The 18,834-nt window shown below is 46.8% G+C and overlaps 1 protein-coding gene across 3 annotated transcripts in view; it reads left to right on the top strand.

The window, feature by feature from the left end:
• KCNG2 (potassium voltage-gated channel modifier subfamily G member 2) overlaps window positions 1–13,295 on the top strand; it is a 57,320-nt gene extending 44,025 nt beyond the window's left edge. For all 3 annotated transcript variants that reach the window (XM_052697692.1, XM_052697691.1, XM_052697689.1), the window contains one exon: window positions 11,872–13,295. In XM_052697692.1, coding sequence (XP_052553652.1) covers window positions 11,872–12,681 — 810 coding nt within the window. In that variant the 3' untranslated portion in view covers window positions 12,682–13,295. The remainder of the gene's footprint in view (window positions 1–11,871) is intronic.
• The last annotated feature ends 5,539 nt before the right edge of the window (window positions 13,296–18,834 follow it).

Here is an 18,834-nt window from a genome sequence, read left to right as displayed (position 1 = left end):
ATAGAACCAGCGATGAGTGGGAGGCAGGAGGAGAAAAGCCTGTAAAAGGAATTGAAAGAAGGTGAAGAAAGGGGAATACTGGGGAAAATAAGAGGGCAAATAAACTTTAAAGTGCTGTGAAGAATCGGTTATTGTTTTTAATCCTATTAGTAAGTTGTAAAAATGTTTGTGTATGAGAGCGAAAATGTGGTGTGTGTAACTTGGCAGCAGCTCATCACCACACAGCCATCACTCCCCACCATGGGGTGGAGGACAGAATTGGAAACAAAATAGAAGTCGTGAGTTGAAATAAAACCAATTTACTAACACACAAGAGAAAAACAGGAACAGAAACGTGGTTATAACAACAAATGTAGGCGCAATGCAATTAATTGCTGACCAATTAACAGCACCAGCAGGCCACCAGCACTGTGAGGTCTCACCACCACCCACCAAAGCCAGCAGCCCCTGATAGCAGCTCCCCCAGCCAACTGCCACAGCAGTATTGCCCTCTGTATGGCGTGGTGAACAACCCCTGGTTCAACTCAGGCCTCCGTCCTGGCTCTGCCCTGCCCCTGCACCATCGTGGCGGCAGCCCTGGATGTGCTCCCCTCACTCAGCAACAAACAAGACGTTGGCTGAAACCAGGATGAAAAACAAGACTGAGATTTTTTAGTGTGTGAGGCAGGCTTGAAAAAAAAAAAGAGGACGATGCTAGGCTTAGGAAGCTCCCAGCTGTATACACTGCTTGTCTGTTTGTGAGTACAGCTAGAGACAATAGTACTGTTTTTTCCCACATGTTAGGTCAATGGGAAAACTTCATAATCCTACTGCTTTGTAAGGCAGCTCTGATTCTCTCACACTCTTCCTTTCAGAGGAAAGCATTGAGTCTATATGTTGTTACTTCCTGCATAAACTGTTCAAACTGCATGTAAGTGTCCTTGGCAAGTGCTCAGCCCCACACTGGTTCTGCAGTGTTTTGATATATGCTGCCAGTTATGGGAGATATCTACCATCTTAGCATTGCAATCCTGCCATGTTTACGAGCAGCAAACGTGCTCTAAATGCTAAGTGTCATTGCTCAAGTGTTTTGAAGCAAGGCCGCAGAACTGTGTCTGCCTTGTTTTCAGGATGCTAGAATAGAAATTACAAACTAGGATTCTCCAGAAATCAGGAGATGAGTTTATTTGCAAGGTAACTGGGCTTCTACATATAAAAACTCAGGATCAAGCATTTACTTACATTTTGCTGCTATTCACTGTGACCTAGACAGGCCAAAAAATTAGGTGGAAAGGAATGGTTTGAGGTTCTACAAAAGCAAGAGTAGGGTCCTGCATCTGGGGAGGAATAACTGTATGTATCAGTACAGGTTAGGGGATGACGTGCTGGAGATAAACTCTGCAAGAGGGATCTGTGTGTCCCAGTGGGAAGTATGGTGACCACGAGCCCGCAGTGTGCACTTGTGGCCAAGAAGGCCAATGGTACCTGGGGTGCATCAAAAAAAGAGCCTGCACGTCAAGGGAGATTATCCTCACCATCTGTTCTGCTGTGGTGAGGCCACATCTGAGTACTGTTTCCAGTTCTGGGCTCCTCAGTTCAAGAAAGACAGGGAACTTCTAGAGAAAGTCCATTAGAGGCCTACAAAGATGTTAGGGACCTGGAGCATCTCTCTTACAAGGAAAGGCTGAGAGTTCCATGTCTGTTTACCATGCAGAAGGAAAGACTGAGAGGAGATCTTAGTAACACTTAAAAATATCTGAAGTTCATGTATCAAGATGATGGGACCAGTGGTGCCTGGTGACAGGACAACAGGAAATGGATGTAAACACAGAAGGTTCTGAACAAACATGAGAAAGAACTTTTTACTGTGAGAGCAATGGAAAACTGGAACAGGCTGCCCAGATAGATTGTGATGTCACCTCTGGGGATATTCAAGACCCACCTGGGCACATTCCTGTGCAACCTATCCTAGAGAACCTGCTTTGTCAAGCAGTTAGACTTGGTGATCCGCAAAAGTCCCTTCCAACCCCCAGCCACAGTTCTGTGTTTCAGTGATTCTATGACCACAGACATGTTCTTGAACACAGAGGTTGTAGGTAACTAGATATTATTAATAGCTTACTTATATCTTAAACATAGCCACCTATGGGCAAGTAAGATGGGGATATCAGATCCCGAGGCCCAGCTTCAGCAGCTTTAGCAAAGGGCGTCATTTATTGTGCTAGTTGAAAGTTACAGGAATATATGTATGTGAAAGTGAGTGCAGTCCCCTGTTGTCATGGGTTACCCCTCACACATTTCCAGAAATGGAGAAGCTTCATAGTAAAATGTCTCAAGGCTTTCCTGATCTAGCAGGAGGGCTATTTTGGAACCTTGTCTTCTATAGTTCAGATTCTGAAAGCTGTTCTATTGCTATTTCCTCTCCTGCTAACACTGTCTTTTAGGTTAATAATAGCCATAGAAACACAGAATTGTTGAAGTTGGATGGGACTTCTGGAGGCCAAAAAAGTCCCCTGCTCAAACAGGGACAGCCAGAGCAGGTTGCTCAGGACCATGTACAGTTGGCTTCTGAATGACTTCTCTTTGCAGGCAGCTCGTGTGAACTGAGCAGTCATTCTCTTCCCAGCTCCTACCTCACCTGCTGGTTGCCATTACTTCCATGGTAGCACTGCCCATTCAGTGAGTCGTGAATAACATTGGCTGCTGTAGCGTAACCAGCCTGCATGGGAAGCTTGAGCCATCCTGTTTGACTTTGTGCTGAAGGGGACTTAGGAATGATAATTAAGGATTAAGCAAATAAAGGTTAAGCAATTAAGCAATGGGAGAATGAAAAGAATTAAATGCCGTTCTGTGATCTGAGCTGAGGACTATAAGCAACCAGGTAGCTGATGAAGATGATACTTTCAGCTAGTCCACACAGATCTGAAAAAGAACATTTGACCACACCATTGAACAGTGCTTCTCTTCATAGCCTTGGTGTGTGTAGTCCGAAACCATGCCTCTTCTCTGCCTTCATTTGATGATTGCATCTGTCTGTTCTTAAGACATTGTCCTTCTTCAGCACGAGTGGGTTTTTGAACAGATAAAATCCTTTGCTTATGTGTTGGGACTCAGTGAGCTCCACATAAAGATACTGGTTGTTTTGTGTATGTGTCTTTATTTGATAAGGAAGGACTTGGTGTCAGGACTTGTGTCAAGGGCAAAGACTGACAATTGTGAGATGCTGTGGGTATTCAGTGTAGTGAAGCAGATTTCAAACACTAGAACACCAAAGGAATACAAAGCGAGGGAATACTAGCTGCATGAAGTCAGTAGGCAGTGAGGATGCATCCTCAAGGAGGTTGTTCCCCAGGTGCATTGCTCCTCCCTAAGTTCCAGCGTTACCCCTCCATCCTTCTGTGCAGTGCGATCAGGCCAGGAGATAGATAGCATCAGCTGGCTGCCAGGGCACAAACCGTAACCACAAGTCGCTCCCAGCAATAGCCACAGAGTCTGAGGAGTTCTCAAGATCTCGAATGTCTTCCTCCCCAGTCTCTGTGTGTGTGGTACTGTTCTGTTAGATAGGCATCTGAAGAGCTGGGAAGTTGATGATGTTCATGGGTATTTATGGTCTCTTTAATTCTTCGCATGCTGCGTATTCTTTGCATTTCTTAGGCTTAGATTGCTTTCCATAAAGCACAGCCAGATAACACATTGCCCTCCAACAAATACTGTTGCTTTTTGAGAAGTGGATTTTAAAAGTGGGTGCAGGTGTGAGAAAAGCTGGTTGAGAAGACGTTTTGTGCACCTGCAGTACTTGTTACCTGCTTCCATTCTTCCCAGCAATTCATCTTCCTCTGATATTCAGATATATGTGCCTAATCCATGTTCAAGAGGACTACAAGATTGGCAGGGAAAAAGGTTAGATGGGTCTCTTGGCTCTTATTGCTTAGAAACCTCCAGCACTGACTTCGGTTGTGCAGTTTAGAGCTGTGATCACAGTACCACAGGGTTTGGAAGGGACTAAGATTAGCAAGTCCAACTCGCTGCTAAAGCAGGTTCCCTTATAGCTGGTCTCACACGTAATTGTCCAGACAGGTCCTGAATATTTCCAGAGAAGGTGACTCCACAGCTCTCTGGTGAACCTGTTCCAGAGCTCTGTCACTCTGACAGTGAAGAAGCTCTTCCTTGCATTAGTATGGAACTTCCTGTGTTCTGGTTTATGGCCAGTAAATGCTGCTAAGATGAAGCATGAAAGCTGAGGCACCTCCATGGCCCAAAGCAGCAGGCTGCCTGTGGATGGAGCACAGTAACTCAGCACTGCTTTGCTCCTTGGGCCTGTGCAGTCTCCTGGGTCATGAAGGCCACCTGTGTTTGTCTATTTATTTTTAGCCTGTTTGGTCTGCAAGGGTGGTCACCGACTACCTTCTGATAGGGATAAACTCATGCACACAGTTTTCTCTTCCCTCCGGTTCACCCGCTGGACCTCTTCTGAGTTTTCTTTTGGCAAAGCCATTTGGCTGCATAGTTGCATGTACGAAGAGTGGTTTGAGACACTGAGGCACGCAGAGGTAGGCACATCTCAGCAAGCTTTTATGTTCAGACTCCAGTTGAATAACACGACATGCCATTTTACAAAGTGGTTTGTCTGGCTTTGGGTTTTGGCACACCCTGAGTACTTTCTGGCAGTTGCCACACCTTTCAGCATCTCCCTTATTCCTGTTGGTGTTTCATGTTTATTTGCAGCTTCACCAGCAGAATAAAAGTTACAGGCTGAAAGGTTTTGAAAAGTAGTGATTTGGGGCTGTGTCGTATCGGGGTCAAAAGAAATCCAGAGAAGTCTGAAGTCAGTGTAGGTCCTGCCCTTCTCCTCCTTATCCATAATGCTATCTGGGAGCAGTTGTACAAGAGCTATCTCATATCAGTGATACCACTAAAAGCTGCTCTTGACAACCCTCCCCTATAAAGGCAAGGCTTTCATTCCCTTTTCTAGCAGCTGGATGAAGCATAAGCTAAGCTTTGGTTATGGATAAAAGTGTCCACAGCAGGAAGCAGAGAGCTCTTCCATGGCCCCTTGGTGACATCTCAAACAGAAACTGTTACTTTGAATTCACAGCCAGAGAACTTTGAGGACAGACTGTGCAGCATCTGAATCTGAGCCCAGGAGTACAAAAACTGCTCACAGCAGGCGAGCTGCAAGTTCAGACTGACCCCAGCTTTAATGGCCAGTGTACCAAATGACAACAGGGGAGTCTGGAGCTGGTAGCAGGGGAGAGAAGCATGCCAGTGCCTTAGGGCAGAGGCTGCACCGTTCCAGCAGTTCAGCAGCAGCTAACTTAGTGCGTCAGGCATTTATCCTTACTGTGAAAATCGGCTGGAGAGTTAGGTCAGAAAGTCACTTTCCATCAAGATTTTTTTTTCTCATCAGAAAATGCCAGCATGAGTGAAATCTTTGGGTTTTCTTCGTGTGTGTGCAGCTGGTAACGATGTTGATTTTGCTGGAACATTTCTCAGGAAAGGAGTCTTCATTTCAGAATAATTCTTGGGACAAGAGAGGACCATGCCCCAATGCGGCAGTGCCAGGCTGTGGCAGGGCCCATGGCAGGTTTCCACACTGTCTGCTTCAGAGCAGAGCTGGCTTGCTTACCTGCCAGGCAGCCACCCCAACTATTGGACTGCTGCATTGCTGGAAGTGTGTTGGGGAGAGTGGAGAGGAGAGGGGCTTTCATCCTCTGTCTGCAGGCATTCAGTGAAACAAGCACTTCACCTTCACCCCACATTTGGCAGCAGCACCGTGAGGTGCTGGGCTGGGGGCTGCCTCTCACTTTGTGACACTGCAGCCGGCTTACAGGCACACTGTGTACAAGGGCCTTTCTCAGCAGCTCTCTGTGAAGCTGCCCTCCCGTGCTGAGACCTTGGTTACATCAGAACTTCAAGTTCCACGTTTCTGTTAAATAACAGTTTGATCTGGCACGCACAGAGCAGCGTTGAAAAAACATGACTTGAAAGGCAAGGAGAAGAGAATCCAAATAACCTTTCAGAAATGCCATTATTTTAAAGCTTATGTAAGGATATTTGGATGCAACTCTTCCCATGATTTTGGCATTCTTTCTTAATATATATGTTTGATAAGAAGAGAAATCCTTCTCTATAGGGGCAAAGAGAATGGGACTGAGACTTCTTCCATGAAGGTACTATGGAGCTGCTGACCCTACAAAAACGTGTTCAAAACTACACAAGAACTGAGATAGAGAGAGGTCATCTGACATTTGACATCTGTGCATATCAGAGCGGGGGAGATGGTGTCACAGCATGGGAGATTCTAGAGAAAAGTCAGCATTTGTTATCAGGAGAGACCAGAGGACAAAGCCAGGATCAAGAAGTCATGTAGCAAAGTCCAGAAGTTGTCATAGGCACAGTCCAGGGCTGTGCTAGTGAAAGGGACCCTGCACCCAAACCACAGCACTTCTGCAGACAGGCTTCAGTGAGCACCATGCAGAGCAAGGAGTGCAGCTGGATTTGAACTCTGGTGACACCAGCTTTTCTTTTTGTAATTTTCTCAGTAGTTCCTTTGGCAAAGAGAGTTTGTCCCCAGAAGAAAGACTGTGGTTGGCTTTCTGACAGCAAATTTCTGTAAATCCTTGTGAAAGAAGCACTTTAATTGAACTGCACAGAATTACCCACTAAGACCTTTCTTTTTCTGTGTGTGTGTCCTGAATTGACGTTAGCATATGGTGCCAAAATCTGTGCAACTGCAGATACGTTTTTACTATACCATTGGGTTTTGTAATCAAAAACCTAAAATACAGTTGAATTACATGATTGTACACATGTGTAAAAAATTGTTGGTCTTTTAATGCGGGGAAGGTGTAATGGAAATATCTTCTGTGCTTGCAGTGTGTTGTTGATTTTTGTTTTCTTGTTCAGACATCTAAAAGACGAAAAGAACTGGACAAAAACTATAAGAAAATGAGTTTTTTCTGTGACCCATTTTAATGAAGCTAGATACGAAAGTGTAACTAAAAAATATATCAGATGACAAGGCAAAGAAATCTGCTCAGTTGGAATGAGAGCAAGCAATTTCACTCAGAAGAAGCAGAAAGCAGCATGTTGTGGTTTATGTGCACGCTCATTGCCGTGGTATGACTTGACATTTTTGTGAGAACATGCAGTTTTGACACAGATTTGTTTTGGGCAGAACGCTGTCCAGTTCTCTGGAGACTCGTTCTTTCTGTGTCCCCATCACTAATTAATTATTGGTTTCTGTTCTTCCCATGTGTGTGTTTCTTCACTTTTTAATTTTGTTTTCTTGAGCGGGAAAAGAACTCAAAAACCTAAGCAGAGTGGCTGGACTCCTGAATACATAGATAGAGTTCTGGAAAGGAAAATTAGCTTTTTTTCAGTGGTGTAATCGAAGGGAGAAAAAACTGCAAAAGCATCTTCAGGCGAAAGTGGCAGAGCACAAAAAGCATGAAAGGCGTTTTTGCTGTTACTGTTTGTGATTTCATGTGAAGATTGGTTCGAGTCATACCTAGATGCAATTGAAGCACAGTCCAGGGAAGGAGATGTTTAATTAAAAAAAAAAGGCCTCTGGCAAGTTAACTGACACACAGGTCTGCTTTCTAAGACCTGCAGAGATCCTCTCATTCTCAGGACAGCTATCAGACAGAGCCTGCCCTGCTCAGATTGCAATAGGTTAATAATGATATTGGGAAAATGATATTTGCTGGATATTTGCTGGAGATAATGGCACATTAGCTAGAAGAGGGCACTGTTCCATCGATTGAAATCATCTCTGTGGCAGAGCAGTATTGCTCCGCTCTGCTGCGACTGAACATCACAGCATCCACAATGTTTGCTGCCAGCTGCAGGAAGTGGGGAGAGTGGAAAAAAGCCATAGGCCACCATCAGCTCTGGATGGAGTATGTTGCAGCTCTTTATTGCAGAGATGAGTGAAGATACTGGTTTTCTTCTACTGTACTGGATGATCCAGACCTCAGATGCAGCCAAGCCTTTTGTGCTCCACTGATGAAGCTTGCCAGGCTGCTCCTGTGCTTGTGTCTGTGAGTGACTACAGGAGCATAACAAAGTTGTAGTTTGTGACCAGGATAAACGTGTTACAACGTAGGAGGGCAGATAGAGTCTTATGGAAGATGTCTCCACTGTTATTCCATTAATGAGGAACAATTTTCACTCCTGTTTGCTCCCCCACCAAAACTCATACAGAAGGACTCTGGAGGGTTGCCTTTCTTTCTGCACGAAGTGGAGACCGTGGGGGCCAGTTAGATGCCAAAATAACCATCAAACATCTTTGCATCTTTGTAGGTCTATTCCATGCCTGAATTATACATAGGCTTCTCTGACCTTAATTGTTGAATGTCAAGAAAACTGTACGCTGCACACGTCAGAATCAAGAGCACCAGTTAGATCTCTTAAAGCAAGCTACGTTTTGGCCTCTGTACCTGGTGGTGCAGGTAGTGATGTATCCTTCAGAGAAAGTAGATGTGCATTTCGGATTTTCCTTCTTGCCACTTCTGCTGCTTTGCTCTAGCCATATTATTCTCTGGGTTTTCTTCAGAAAGTCTAAGCTTGATCCTTTTCTGCAAGTGCAAGGATGGTATCAGGAGCTGTGATTGAGCTGCAAACATTGCCCTCACGTCTGATAAGGGATCCCCAGGCAGCAGGGCTCCGAGACAGCAATGTCTGGTTTCCTGATAATGTGTTAACACAGAACAGGTGAAGCCCTTCCACTGACATTGCAAGCTTTAGCTCTGGCCCACAGAGCCAGATTTGTGCAGTGGTATGAAAGCATCTGAGTTCCTTATCTAATGAGAAAGACTTGCAGCATAGTTATGATTGATGACAGAGAAGTCCCTAAGAGCAGTATTTGTCCCATATGTTAGATTTGTAAAAAAAAAGTACTTAGGATCAATTAATTCTATGATTCTTGAATTTTTCAGTGAGGCAGATACAAATTCTAGTCATTGCATCCATCAAAATTGGAGAGGAACTTCAAAACTCTGAGCTACTACTCTAGTACAACAAGATTCGCTCTCCTGCCTGCAATATGCTTAAGATCTTGGCAGCAGTTTTTTCAATGGGACAAATAATTTTTCTTTCCATAACAGCATGACCCCTGGGAAACAATGGAATGTGTATCATGCTAATAGAAAGTGGAATTAAAAAAGCCCTACAGTCATGGAATCATAGAGAGGTTTGGGTTGGAAGGGAGCTTTAAGCTCACCTAGTTCCAACCCCCTGCTACAGGCAGGGACACCTCCTCTAGACCAGGTTGCTCAGAGCTCCATCCAGCCTGGCCTTGAGTGCCTCCAGGGAGGGAGGATCCACAACCTGTCTGTGCAGCCCATCCCAGTGTCTCACCACCTTCACAGTAAAGAGTTTCTTCCTAATATCTAGTCTAATAAATCCACCCTTTTCCAACTTAAAGCCATTTCCCCTTGTCCTGTCACTACATGCCCTCATAAAAAGTCTCTCCCCAGTTTCCTGTATGCCCTCTTCGGGTACTGGAAGGCTGCTATAAGGTCCTCTGGAGCCTTCTCTTATCCTGAAGAGCTGCAACTCTTTCAGCCTGACCCTGCAGGGGAGGCACTCCAGCCCTCTGATCATCTTAGTGGCCCTTCTCTAGACCTGCTCCAACAACTCAACATCCTTCTTGTGTTGGGAGCCCTAGAACTGGACACAGTTCTCCAGGTGGGGTCTCACGAGAGCAGAGCAGAGGGGCAGAATCGTCTCCCTCAACCTGCTGGTCACACTTCTCTTGATGCAACCCAGGATACGGTTGGCTTTCTGGACTGCAAGGACACGTTGCTGGTGTATTTTGAGATGTCAGCTGACACCTCCACCTCCTCCTCAGAGCTGCTCTCAAGCTGTTCTCCACCCAACTTGTGTCTGTGTTCGCTGGATTGCCGCAATCCAGGTGCAGGACCTTGTGCTTGTCCTTGTTGAACTGCATGAGGTTGGCATGGGTCCATCTCATAAGCCTGTCCAGGTCCCTTTGGATGGCATCCCTTTCCTCTAGCTTGTAAATCTTTATAGTGTTTACTATAGACCGTACATGCAGGCTCTGAAGATTCCTTTTCACACTGACATCTCTCTATTCATTGTCTCGGAGAAGAGCGCCTCAACATTTTGGGATATGTCTTGGGGAAACAAGTCTGTTACGCCTTTGTGATGGCACTATTTCTGCTGACAGTCCTGGAAGCAGGCATCCAGTCACACAACAAGGATAAAACAATGTATGAACACTTAAGAGGCACTGAAATTAGGATGTGTTGCTGTGCAGTACAAATTTCCTCAGCTCTGCGTAGCAAGAAAGAAGACACCTGTGGTCAGTGTGCGGGCAGAACTGTTTGTAGTTCTGCTAGATTCGTGGATTATCTGGTGGAGAACTGGAGAACAGCTTGATGCAGCCTAACTGCTCTTTAATAAGATTTCATTGCTGCAATTTAGCACAGCGGGCAGAATGAGGTTTTATGTTTGCATCTAATCCCCACTGCCTTCACTGGGAGTTACATACCCGCTCCTGTGCATGAACTCCTACAGGGTCACAAGAGTGTTCATCAACTGTTCCAAGTCAGATTAGTTCACCAAATAAATACACACATCCCTTAGATAAATACACACTTCCCTTCCTCTCAAAGCCACCAGCACATTAACACTTTCATGTGAGCGTTTACAGAGAAAATGATACTGGCCCTATAATTGTCCACATGAAAATATATTTAGAGAAGCTGATTATTATTCAGTGGGAGTTACTAGCAGCAAAGTAGAGGAGCATTACCACAGTGTTTCCATTGCTGAATTAACAATCAAAGAACAGCCATCATCACCATTATTGTTCATCACTGTTCAAATGCTCCAAAGATAACTTGCTTTCAGGCTTTGTAACAAAAGAACTGGGGCTGTGTTTATTTTCCCCTAACGGAGCTTGTGGCACTTTATTCCAACACTTTTCTACCTCAGAAAGCTTGAAGAGGTCATCCTGGTCCAAAGAAGACTGTAGAGAGCAGGTCTTAATGAGGAGCAGCTGTGGGATTTGGGGTTATTTGCTCTGGAGAAAAGAAGGCTCAGGAGAGCCTTAAAGGACATCATACCAAGTCAGAGGTTGGTCTTTTCTCGCAAGCAGCGACAGCAACACAAGAGGGAATGACCTGAAGTTGCACCAGAGGATATTAGGAAAAAACTTCTTCACCGAAAAGGGTGTGAAGCTTTGGAACAGGTTGTCCAGGGAAGCAGCTGAGTCACCATCTCTGGAAGTATTGCAAAGATGTGTAGAGGTGGTGCTGAGGATGTGGTGTAGTGGTAGGTTAATGGTTGGACTGGATGACCTGAGAAGTCTTTTCCAACTTAAATGCTTCTATGATTCTGTTATTATTTGTTACAGGTTGCATAATCAAAAATGGTCTGTCAAGTTCTTTTTCTTTGAGAAACACCTGCATTTGTCAGTATAAGCTGTTTACTTTAGGGCTAGTGGGCTAATAACTGCTCACCGTCGTTTCAGAAACATTCTATATTCTATGAGCGCCACAACAGAAATGCTGTAGGTGTTTATGAGCCATTTGCATGCAATTTATTGATTGATAGATTATTAAAAAACTTGGAAATGAAGTGTGAGCCACCAGCTTTTCAGCAGGAGGCTGTCTGGCTGACAGCTGAACCATCACTCCAAATTCATGGCAGCCTCCATTTACCTGTCCTGCAGCCAAAGTCATGGCTGGTTGCTGTTTGTTCAGTTATCAATTCCAACTGCTCTTAGTAGAGATGATTATAGCTTAGTAGCTAGCAATTTGTATCCTGGTACTGGTACTTTTAAGAACTTCATCTCTGTTTCTTTGGTTTATTCTCTAACTAATTTTTTTCCTATTTTGTTTCTCGTGCTCCTTTTCCCCCCAGGGTGAATGTTCACAGAAGTGCTATGACATCTTTGTGCTGGAGACAGTGTGCGTGGCTTGGTTTTCATTTGAGTTTCTCCTGCGGTCCATCCAGGCAGAGAACAAGTGTGCTTTCCTGAAAACCCCGCTCAACATCATCGACATCCTGGCCATCTTGCCTTTCTACATCTCTCTCATTGTGGATGTGGCTTCCACAAAAAACAGCAGCAAACCCGGCGGGGGAGCAGGGAACAAGTACCTGGAACGAGTGGGCCTGGTGCTGCGCTTCCTGCGGGCGCTGCGCATCTTGTACGTGATGAGACTGGCCAGGCACTCGCTGGGGCTGCAGACTCTGGGGCTCACTGTGCGCCGCTGCACCAGGGAGTTTGGGCTCCTCCTGCTCTTCCTTTGCGTTGCCATGGCCCTCTTCTCACCGCTGGTCTATTTGGCTGAGAGCGAACTGGGAGCCAAGCAAGAATTCACAAGCATCCCTACCAGCTACTGGTGGGCTGTGATCTCCATGACCACCGTTGGCTATGGGGACATGGTGCCTCGTAGCATCCCCGGACAGGTGGTAGCCCTGAGCAGTATCTTGAGCGGTATTTTATTGATGGCCTTCCCGGTCACTTCCATCTTCCACACCTTTTCCCGTTCCTACAGTGAGCTGAAAGAGCAGCAGCAGCGAGCAGCAAGCAGGCAAACGCACCAGCTGGAGGAAAGCATGAAACTCGCAGGTGGCGGCAGTTCCCAGTGGCTCACTGCTGCGTCCCCTCCAGATGCTGCCAGGGAGGGTGGCCGGCCAGTGCTGGACCGGGAAGCCAAGAGAAGTTGACTCTCCACAGCTAAAGAAGTGAGTTGGCAGCACAAGAAGCAGTGAACGTGAGGGGAAGGATCAGTCTGCAAACAGAACCCCCCAAACTGCATATATTAGGGACAGACAGACACGAGATTGTCCCTTAAGAGCAACTTTCAATCTTAGGGGCTCACTGAAAAGTGTCCCTAGAAACTCTATCAAGTACAGCTTTGCTCCATCGCTAGCTGTAGGGAAGCTCTTTTCTCCTGAGCACCTGTTTTTGTGAGTCCCTGGGAGCAGCCAGCCGGGAGGCCATAAGGAAGTGGCACAGTGTGGCCGGGTGCTGCTGCTGGGCAGTGAGCGTGCCACCACCTCGTGCCCTGAAAGTCTGTTCCAGCAGCCCTGCCATGGAACCTGAGGAACGCAAAGCTCAGACAACCAAAGGGATGAGGAGATGAGGACAGAAGGATCCCTTCAGCTTTCCAGGGGGCTTGGTTTGCTCTGTCTTAGAAATCAGCACTATGGTCTGGGCTGCCAGCCGCCAGCTCCAACCCGTGCTGCTGCTCAGTGTGCATTATTCAGTAAATACGTGTATTTACCACAGTAAGCTTTGTATCTTAGCCCTGTGACAGAAATATACATAGACAATCTTCCTGACTATGGCACTGAATGTGAAATTGTTGGGTTCTTTTTCTTTGCTCACTGTAGAACGTAACAAATAGAAATCACATTTCTCCACCTTCTTCTAATTCTTTCCATCTCAAAAACATATTTAACAGATGAATAAGCCTCAAATATATGCAGCCCAAGGAGGGGAGGGCAGTATTAAGTCAGCAGTGGCTTCCAGCTCTGCATGATCTTCCCTGGCGGTGCTGTCAGTGATTGCAGCCGTGTACAAACAGGGCTGCTCCAAGCTGCAAGAAGTCAGTGTAACTCCTCCAGTGAGCTCCGGCCCGAGCTGCAGCACAGCAGCTGAGACCTGCAGTAGCTGTTCTTTTCTCCTACTAAGAAAAAGACATTCCTCTCGTCTAAAAATTATAATTACTATTCTGGCTGTTCCTCTCAATTTTCCAAAAAAATGCAGTCACTTGAAAGGGAAAATGAATCATACGGTAGCACCCCCATGTTTGCTTACTGCTGCCGTTCCCCAGGGTTCTGAGGTACCCTAGTGTGCAGTTTCATGCTCAGAGGAGCTGTGCAGCTGAGCTACGCATGTCAGCACACTGTGTGCATTTCAGAGGACTCCTGCTTTCAGGGAGTGGGAGGTGGAGCACAGTGGCCTCCTGTGCCTACACCTCTCTGGTATTCGCAGAGCTGTAGGAACCAACCACGGTGTCACCTTCCTGTTTGCCTCTTGCCAGGGAAGGGAGCAAGAGATGTGTTAAAGGTGGGTTTTGTTGGGTTTTATCAGCTTATATTATAACGCCTACCCTACACTAGCAGGCTTCTGTACCGAGCCATTCCTTATAGGAATGGAGCAAGGCAAAATAAACGTTACACTTTATTTTAATAAAAATTGGAACCTTTGTTGTCGAACAAGCGCATCTGGTGGTGCTTACGATTCAGGTGACGTGGGAGGTGGTGTAAAGGCATGCACCCAACATTCAGCCCCAGTCCCCTCCAACAAACCAAACACAGCTGCCTGCACAGGGCTGCCATCTGTGACCTGCCCACAGGGATCTCATCTGCTCGTGCCAGCAGAAGGGCCAGGGGATGCAGGATGCTGCTGGGGCTGACTCAGACTCCTGGCAAATCAATATCAGCAATTGCGTTGCTGTGACTCACTGCAGATTTTAATTTTTTTAAATCCTGACACAGGAATTTCTTGCATTAAGATTTGGCATCAGCACACAGCATTGTGGCTGGCTAAGTGCTCAACAGCAAAGTGAAGAGTGTGTGTGGGCATTGCATGGCATGGTGATGGCGAGGGCGTTTGTATGCTCCATCTTCAGGTGAGCCCTGACAGATTCAGCAGGCAAACACATCTGAAGGCATTTCATGGCGATTTCATTCCATGCACATCACGTGCTGTTCAAAGCCACACATCTGGCATGAATGCAGTGATCAAGGAGCCTTTTATAGGGTGCAGAATGCATCTCCTTGGGCTGGTGAGGGCCATGAATCAACAGCAGTATTATCTTACTCTTAAAAGAGCCATCTTAGAGCAGATATCCTTGCAGAATGAAGAGTTTCACGCAGGCAGTGCTAATAGATAAACATTAATTAATGCCTTTTTTGAGCCTACAGCATGAAAAAGCCTGCAGTGAGACACTAACTGCATCTCAGCAGCTTTGTGGAAGATGACACATCATATTATTGCTGTGCTCCATGAAGTTGATACAGCCCTACAATAGTGAGTTCTTTGTAATTTTGAAAGGCAGATAATTAATTCCAGCATGCGCAGAGTCTTAATAAAGTGACAGAACCCACGCATTATGTCTGTTAGTCAGGTCTGGCTTTTAATAAAGTTTCATTTTATCGATGACAGATGAGGAAACAAATATAAACCAGGAACCGTTTAAACAAGTTATTTTTGGAAGCCATATGAAGTTCTGATGCACGACATTGCTAGGCATAAAAGATAAGCAGAGGACCCTGAGTTCTTCCAGCACGGCTGCTACCACGAGTGATGCTCACTATTTTGATCAGCAGCTGGAGAACCGTTGGCTTTGTGCATGGCTGTGTGTTTTCCTTTGACACAGCACACAAATGGTTGAAGGCCATTTATCTCTAAGCAAAATAAATGCTGTGCTGTTGTCTGAACGCATGCCAGTGCCACCAGGTAGCTGCATGTTCCTTGTGAAGCACAGTGTGGTGCTGGATGGCGTCGCACGTTCTTTTTGCATCAAAGAAAATCAGTGTCCTCTGTCTAGTACAGCACCTGGACTCACTGCACATCGGAGCAAAGCCAGCACTTGGTGATGGTACTCGTGGGGTGGGACATGGGGAACAGAAAGGATGGTCCTGTAGGATGGAGCGCTGTGACTGAGCTCCCAGATCAGAGGCTGTGACGCTACGTGTGTGCTGGCCAATAGGACTGGGTAAAATGCAGTCTGAAGAATGGAAACGCAGAACACAAAGTCACGACAGATCAAAAATGCAAAGGCATACTTACACAAAGGTGCTTTATTCAGTATCCGAATTCTCCCACAAGATCCTTGTTACGAAACTTCAGAAGTGTAGGATAGATGAGTGGATGGCGAGGCAGATTAAGAACTGGCTGAGTGGCAGAGCTCAGAGCTGTCAGCAGCAGTCAAGTTGGAGGCCTGTAACTAGTGATGTTCCACAGGCACTGATGCTGAGTCTGGTCTTGTTCAGCATCTTCATTAACTACCTGAATGAAGGGATGGAGTCCAGCTTCAGCAATTTTGCTGATGATACAAAGCAGGGAGGATTGGCTGACACACCTGAAGGCTGTGCTGCCACTCAGCAAGACCTGGACAGGCTGGAGAGCTGGGCAGCTAGAAACCAGATGATGTTTAACAAAAGCAAGCGTAGGGTCTTGCACTTGGGGAAATAACTGCATGCATCAGCACAGGTTAAGGAGATGACTTCCTAGAGAGGAGCTCTGCAGAGAAGGACCTGGGTGCTCCTGTAGACAACAGGTCGGCCATGAGCCAGCAGTGTGCCCCGGTGGCCATGAAGGCCAGTAGAATCCTGGGGTGCATTAAAAACAGCGTGGCCAGCAGGTCGAGGGAGGTGATCCTCCCCCTGGTGAGGCCATATTTAGAACACCGTGTCCAGTTCTGGGCTCCTCAGATCAAAAAAGACAGGGATCTTCTAAAATAAGTCCAGCAAACGGCCACAAGGGTGATGAAGGGCCTGGGAGTATCTCCAGCACAAGGAAAGGCTGAATAAACTGGGTCTGTTCAGCCTGGGGGAAAAAGGATTGAGGGGGGATCTGGTTAACATTAATAAATATCTAAAGGGAGGTGGGAGCCAGGCTCTTCTCAGTGGTGTGCAGTGACAGGACAAGGAGAAATGGTCTAAAACTTGAACACAGAAACTTCTATACAAACATACAGAAAAGCTTCTTTTACAGTAAGGGTGATGGAGCATTGGAACGGGTCACCCAGAGAGGCTGCAGAGTCTCCTTCTCTGGAGATATTCCAGACTCGTCTGGATGCCTTCCTGTGCTTTAGCAGAGGGGTGAACTTGATCTCTAGAAGTTCCTTTCAATCCCTGCAATTCTGTGATTCTGTGAATTCTGGCAGCTGCCAACAATAATCATTTGAAAGACTTAAGATGCAGTTTACAGACTTGAAAAGGGACAGCGTTGGAGTGGCACAATTTCTGCTGCTCATATGGCACATCACCGCCAACTCCCACTTCCTAGCAACCTTAACTGAGAAAAATGACTATTTTTCACTGTCATACAGGGCCAGAATAAGCAGAGTTTATGACAGCCTCACAGTAGCCCTACAGAGGCAGAATACCTATTGCTCTCACAGCATCAGGGTCCTCCAAACTACAGCCTTAAGAGTACAAGGCATTGGCACAGAAGAGGGAAGGGGCAGATGAAGAGGCTGGTGGGTAAACAAATTCAGTGTGGTTTTACTGGCCACAGAAGGGGAAGGACAGAGATGGGGAAATCACAAGCCTGTGCTTCCCATCTGCACGTTTCCAGATGCAGATGCAGCTTGGGCCCTGGCTGCTCTACAAGGCTGTGTGTGCTGATACCTGTCCAGATTCTGGGTGTGCTTCACATTTTGTTTTATCAATCTATCTAACAACTGTTGTTACAGGTATTCAAACTGCACGATTATTTACCAATATATTTTGATTCTGTCACTGAAACCACCAACGAAGCTAAAGCTGTCAACCCTTGGAACTTAGGCCTAAGCTAAGAGTCACAGAACAGCCTGGGTTGCAAAGGAGCTCCATGCTCACCCAGCTCCAACCCCTGCTGTGTGCAGGTCACCAACCAGCAGCCCAGGCTGCCCAGAGCCACATCCAGCCTGGCCTTGAATGCCTGCAGGGATGGGGCATCCACAGCCTCCTTGGGCAACCTGTGCCAGTGCCTCACCACCTCTGGGGGAAAAACTTCCTCCTCATATCCAACCTAAACCTCCCCTGTCTCAGTTTAAACCATTCCCCTTGTCCTATCACTGTCCACCCTCACAAACAGCCATTCCCCAGTTCCCTCAGCCTTTCCTCACACAGAGCTGCTCCAGCCCTCTGCTCATCTCAGTGCCTCCTCTGGCCCCGCTCCCAGAGCTCCACGTCCTTCCTGTGCTGGGGCCCCAGGCCTGGATGCAGCGCTGCAGATGGGGCCTCACAAGAGCCGAGCAGAGGGGGACGATCACCTCCCTCCAAATTCACAATGCAATTTAAAACACAGCATGTCCAGGCCAAGTTTTCCTTTACTGTCCAATGTGAATGAAAAGCATCAAATCTGAGCTTTGCCTTTGAAGTGTTTTGCCTTGCACCTAGCTCCACAAGTAGCTCCACACACCCGAATGTACAATGAAATACTGATGCTCCACACTTCAGAGCTGTGGCTCTGAGAGCTGCCCAGGTCTCAGCAAGCCTGGTGCCTGTAGGCAGTGGGACAAGAGCCCTGTGGCTTTCTTCAGCACCGTGCCAGAGGCAGCTGTGAGCTCTGGGGCTTCCTACCGTTCCACGAAGGCCAGTGGCTTCCCTTCAGCGAGGGCCAGCGCAGCAGCGAGTCACAGCAGCATGGCCTGGGACAGAGCACACACTGAGAAGTGAGTGCACGCAGCCTCAGCTGCTGATGGAATGGCTTGGGCCAGTCTCTCAATTGCACACAGAACGTAACAGGGCAGGCAGTTTTCACACTTAATTCCCCACCAACTCATTTTCCTCCGTCCTTACTTGCACTTCACAGATTTGCCTACCCTATCCCTCCCTTACAGCAATCTCCTTTCAACCCCTTATTACTGCATACTCAGTCTCTCCCACCTCCTTCCTCTCCACTCTCCAGACTGCCCCGATTTCTACAAAATCAGTCTCCCTCCTCTCCTCTCCTTAGCCCTCTTTCCCTTGCACCAGCCCTCCCTCCTCACTCATTCCCATTCTCCAGCTTCATCAGCCACCATAGGTAGCAGCCACCTCTGGAGCAGCCAGTGGAGCCCCACAGTGCCTGGAGCCACGCACTGCCCGGCCATGAGGTTACAGCCATTGTCCTCATCTCCCTTGTAGAGACTGAACAATCACGTACCTCAACTGTGT

Source organism: Tympanuchus pallidicinctus, unplaced genomic scaffold (genome assembly GCF_026119805.1).
Source record: "Tympanuchus pallidicinctus isolate F22 unplaced genomic scaffold, pur_lepc_1.0 scaffold31, whole genome shotgun sequence".
Lineage (NCBI taxonomy): Eukaryota > Metazoa > Chordata > Aves > Galliformes > Phasianidae > Tympanuchus > Tympanuchus pallidicinctus.
Note: the sequence above shows the minus strand (reverse complement) of the source record. Positions and strands in the feature narration are given on the sequence as shown.